This window comes from Nothobranchius furzeri, chromosome 13 (assembly GCF_043380555.1).
Source record: "Nothobranchius furzeri strain GRZ-AD chromosome 13, NfurGRZ-RIMD1, whole genome shotgun sequence".
Classification (NCBI taxonomy): Eukaryota; Metazoa; Chordata; class Actinopteri; order Cyprinodontiformes; family Nothobranchiidae; genus Nothobranchius; species Nothobranchius furzeri.
In genome coordinates, this window is record NC_091753.1 from 28,661,703 (window position 1) to 28,666,960 (window position 5,258).

Sequence of the window (5,258 nt, forward strand, 5' to 3'; positions counted from 1 at the left end):
AACCAAGCTGTCCAGCGTGGAACTTACTTCCCTGAGCAGGTCCTGCATCAAATCTCTCACCACTCGTGTGTACACAATATCCTGAGGTATGGTTTCAGACAAAGTCTTGATTGCACGTAGAGATTCATTAATCAGAGCCTAGTGTAGGTACCAGAGTACCCTGTAAGGTTTTAGTAAGTACTTCCTGTTAGCGTTCTAGGAGGAGTTTCTCTTGGTTAGTGAAAGGGACGGCGGGGGGGGGGGGGGGCTGGTTCTTTGTCGGTTAGTACATGTTAGTGGGTTAAACGTGCACTTTCCCCCCCTTTCCATTTCCATGCATAGAACTATGTAGAGACTACGTCTACCTCCTGCGGGGAGTCTGGTCTCTGTACCCGCGGGGATGGTTTGACGTAGGGTTGTCTACCTCCTGCGGGGAGTCTGGTCTCTGTACCCGCGGGGATGGTTTGACGTAGGGTTTGATTTGGTTTGCATGCACCCATTTGTAGACAGGCTCCTGTCTTGCTTTGGTGATGCGTAACCTGTATGCAACTGGAGAGAGTTTTGCCACGATCTCAAATGGTCCTGACCAGCAGGGCAGGAACTTCTTAGCTTTGCGTGCCGGTTGGGCGAACCGAAAGTAGAATACTTTGTCACCCACCTCGTATTCGCGGCTGGTTGTCTTTTTGTCATAGTAGGCTTTAGCGCCTTCTACGTTGATCTCCAGTTTCTTCTGAGCGTGCGCGAACGTAGCTCTGAGGTGTGTTTTTAAGTCTGCCACATACTGATGAGCGGTATAGGCAGTGGCAACACTGACATCCTCTGGGTGATACAGGAGGTGCAGTGGTAGGGTCATCAGTCTGCCGGTCATCATCTCAAAGGGCGTAACCCCCGTGGATCGCTGGGGAGTGGACCGTATGGCCATCAGGACCAGAGGGAGCTTGACGTCCCAGGCCTTCCCAGTGGAGCAGACGTACTTTTTGAGCATAGAGACGACCGTGCGGTTCATCCGTTCGACCTGTCCGGATGACTGTGGGTGATAGGGGAGGTGGAATCTCACTTCCACTCCCAGAAGTTCAAACAGGGACGTCATTACACTGGATGTGAAATGAGTTCCTCGGTCAGAGTCAATGCAGAGTGGAAGTCCCCATCGACTGAAAACGTGGTTAATCAGCAGTACAGCGGTTGTGACGGCTGTATCGTTTGGCGCTGGAAGGCACTCCACCCACTTCGTGAAACTGCAAGTTACAGTTAGCATATATTTGTTTCCTCTTGCCGATTTGGGAACCGGTCCAACCCAGTCGATCTGCAGGTGGGACAAAGGGAAGGTTATCCCCCTGCGTTGCAGTGGTGCTCTAGCAAGTGGCTGGGAGGGTTGAAACTGGGCACAGATGAGGCAGCCTTGGACATAGCTGTGTACGTCCTTGGACATCGATGGCCAATATGCTACTTCTGTCAGTGACGCGAGGGTAGCGTTTGCGCCACGGTGAACTCCAACCGGAGTGTCGTGGGCGTAGGCAAGCATCACTCCTCTGTGGTCGAGTGGAACAACCCAGCGCGGCGGGCTGTGATCGTGACGCATGTAAACTAACAAATCGTTTTGTAGTTTCAGGTGCGCGAGTTGACGATGCAGGGTTACCAAATCTCGGCTTTTGCCAGTAGGTGTTGACGGTTGTTTAGACATCGGGCCCTTTTGGAGAAGCTCGCGGATGAGCTTCAGGTCAGGATCTTGTTCCTGCATGGTGACTAGGTCCGCGTCCTGTGGTTGTCTGCCTAGAAACACGGGTACCCCAACGGTCCGAGGTTCGTCTGCCTGTTTAGCATGTCGACGAGTAATCGCGCAGACCTCGTGAATGGCCTTGGGTGGAAGCCACTCGTCTTTGAATTCCCAGCAGGTTCCCTGGTCAGCACCGAGTTTAGCAAGGCGGTCTGCTTTGTCATTACCATCTTTCTCCGGACCTAGGGTCCTGGAGTGACCTTTGACCTTTTTCCAGTAGACCATTATGCCTTTCTCAGTGGTGAGCAGATCACACGCTAGGAATAACTCAGAGTGTTTCACATCTCTGTTCCTGGCGTTTTTCATGTGGTTCTCCTTCCACATGGGGAAGTGAGAAATGAAGCTGTGTCTAGCGTAGTTTGAATCTGAGCAAAGGACGATTTGAGTGATGTCCAAGGCTGCCGCCTGCTGGAGGGTTATCAACACTGCAGCAATTTCGGCGTACTGACTAGACTTTTGGCCCAACCGGTAGTGATTTGGTTGCTTAGTGTCACAGTCCACCCAAACGACTCCAACCCCGGCACGGAGCTGGCCTTCGTGAAGGTAGGCACATCCGTCAGTGTAAACTTTCGGAAGCCCTTGGCAAACATTCTCATCAAAGTAGCGATGATTGTATGCGGTTGGGTAGACTGCGGCAGGTGTGTCCAGGGGGCCCATGATGGAGTCAGAGTCACAGTGCTGGCAGCCTGCTAGCCCTTGTCCTAGCGCTAGCTTGGTGTTCTGACCATACTTGACCTCAATGTTGTATCCTTGGAGCACCATCATCCACGTCGCAATGCGGCTGTTTGACACTCTTCCTCCGCGCAGACGCTGGCTGTTTAGGAAGGTGACAGGCTGATGACACGTTTCAATGATCACTTTCTGTCCAATGTTTCTGTTACGACCTCAGCCTGGTCTAGGTTCAGGGAGGCCTAACACAGGAACGTGAGAAAAGAAAAGAAACAATCTGACACCAAGTCACAATCAAAAGAAAGTCCTTTTATTAACTAAAGGTGTCCCTAAGGGAGAAAAAACCTGTTTAATGAAAATAGGAGTTTAATTTAGGCTGCAGGAACAAATGCTGAGGGCTTAAAGTAACTAAAGGAGCAAATAACAATGGGAACGGAAACTCACTGGTTCTGAAAATAAACCAGGAACAACGGAGCTTGCCCGGAGGCCTTACCAAAAGGTCCACTGGTGAACCAACTCACCCACGCAACAGTCAACTCTGTTAAGAGCAAAGAAAACCGGAGCTCAACCGGTTTTCTTATGCGGGTGGAAATTAAACCAGCCAGGGGCAACCGTCCACAAGTTCTCCAAAGTAAGCAATCTTTCACTCCAATCCTCTCTCCAGTCCTCTCTCTGTCAGCCTCAATCCTCTCTCTCTCTCTCTCTCTCTCTCTCTCTCTCTGAGCAGCGCTGATCTTTATCTGCTCCAGCTGGGTGATTCCTGATGGGAGTCAGCTGCATAGAGTGAAGCCAGGGAGCTGGGCGCTCTCCAAGGTCCTGAAAATGGTGCAGGAATAAGGGTGCGGAGTAGAAGCTGAGTGCTGGAGAACTCAGGGTCCGTAACACCCCCATACCTAAAGTAAAGAAAAATGGTGGAAGTGAAAACAGAATAAAAACACCATTTTTCTCATAATGTGTCTCCCCTTTTTTTTCTCTACCAGAAACACCAAACGCCCACACAGAGACCGAGTCCCCGCCATCTGCGTAACCAAAAACTAACTAAAAATAAGCCTTGCTCTTCATGTGGATTTGGGCGGGCAGATTAAGCACGGTGCAAAAGACACAAAAAAAAACATAACCAGCAAAGAGAGGTTCTCTTTCTGGAGTGCTCCCGAGAAGGTGAAATGAATCACCAACACTAACCCATGGGCCACAACACTAACAAAATAACAAATAGATTATCCCCTAAAGAGGAAATAATCTCTCCACACTAGCCAGGGGATCTCAGCCGTCTGAAAACTGATCGTGGGTGCTGAAGGATCGCGATAAACAATCAGCGATGACATTCTCGTTTCCTTTCCGGTGGCGGCTTCATGTGTTTGCAGCCATCACAGGACGCTTGAGCACCAACATCCAATACAAACGGGACCTTTGGAGACAGTAAAAATGTTAGTGTAGCTACCACAGCAGCAACTTTCTTATAAAAACAATGAGTTGCGAGGTTCGTGGTGAAGCTGGTCGGTTCCAGATGAGTAACAGGATTTTCCAAAGCCAACAGGTCATCCCAGGAGGAAGTGTGAGTAACTATGTTATCCAGATAAATGCTGCACAAAGGAAGTTCTGGCACCACTAGATGGTTTTGGGTAACCTCATCCAGAACTGGAGTGATGGCAGCGGCTGCGCACACCGCGGCCTCACCGGGTGGTTGTGCAGTAGTCTGGGGAGACAGATATCTTTCTAACATGTTAACATTACAGACACGGCTTTTCCTGCGACGATCAGGGGTGTTTAAGACATACGAAGTGTCGCTCAGTTTTTTTTCTACGAAATAAGGTCCCTCGAATTTTGCGGACAGACCATGGGCTGTAGCCGGGTTTAACACAAGGACCGAATCTCCAGGAGAAAAAATGCGTTTTTCAGCATGTCGATCAAACTCAAACTTCATTTTGTCCTGTGCGCCTCTTAAATGTTCACGGGCTAGGGCGTTAGCCTCTCTCAGCCTGGTTCTGAAAGCACGAACAAAACGAGCTGTACTTTGTTTCTGAGGAGAGGGTGGTTCCAGAAATTGCTCTTTTAAGGCTTTCAGAGGTCCCCGGGGCGTGTGCCCAAAAACCAACTGTGCTGGACTAAATCCCAAAGACTCCTGGTTTGCTTCCCGTGCAGCGAATACAAGGAATGGGACACCCTCATCCCATTGGTTTCCTGAAGAACAACAATATTTCTTTAACATTGTTTTAAAAGTTTGATGCCACCTCTCGAGGGCACCCTGACTCTCCGGATGGTAGGGGGAGGAGAGAACATGTTTAATCCCTAAGGTCTGGGTCACACTTTTGAAAATTTCAGATCTGAAATTCGAACCTTGGTCAGTCTGAATAACCTTTGGTAACCCTACAAATGAAAAGAAATGTACCAGAGCTCTTGTTACCGCCTTTGCAGTGATGGATGAAAGTGGGATGGCTTCAGGGAAACGGGTGGCTGTACACATTACAGTGAGTAAAAACCGTTTTCCCGATTTGCTCCTGGGCAGAGGGCCCACACAGTCAACTACCACATGGTCGAATGGATCTCCTATAATAGGAATCGGTTTCAGAGGGGCCGGAGCCAGGATCTGATTTGGTTTTCCCACTACTTGACAGAGATGACAGCTATTGCAAAACCGCACCACATCCTTTTTAAGTCCTGGCCAAAAAAAATGCTCTAAGACGAGCTGGTAGGTCTTTCTAATTCCTAAGTGACCGGACCACCGGCTTTCATGCGCCACTGACAGGATGTGAGTTCGGTATTTTGTCGGCACCACAATCTGTCTTACCAAACCCCAAGGGGCATTTTTAGCAGCTCGGTTACACCAGGTTCTCAG

At 49.6% G+C, this 5,258-nt stretch overlaps 1 protein-coding gene across 1 annotated transcript; it reads right to left on the reverse strand.

The window, feature by feature from the left end:
- Window positions 1-256: 256 nt before the first annotated feature.
- On the reverse strand, window positions 257-2,615 carry LOC139062381 (protein NYNRIN-like). The gene is made up of 2 exons (XM_070543189.1): window positions 404-2,615; window positions 257-344 (listed from the first exon to the last, which is right to left on the reverse strand). Exons 1-2 carry the CDS (start codon window positions 2,516-2,518, stop codon window positions 324-326), a joined length of 2,136 nt encoding a protein of 711 aa, XP_070399290.1. The 5' UTR covers window positions 2,519-2,615; the 3' UTR covers window positions 257-323.
- Window positions 2,616-5,258: the final 2,643 nt, after the last annotated feature.

What these genes read in the sequence shown, in the direction of transcription:
- LOC139062381 (XM_070543189.1), bottom strand. Translation starts at nt 2,518, where the DNA reads ATGATGGTGCTCCAAGGATACAACATTGAGGTCAAGTATGGTCAGAAC. An exon ending in GACCAGACTCCCCGCAGGAG is followed by an intron (nt 345 to 403) that starts GTAGACAACCCT and finishes TCCCCGCAGGAG; the next exon opens with GTAGACGTAGTCTCTACATA.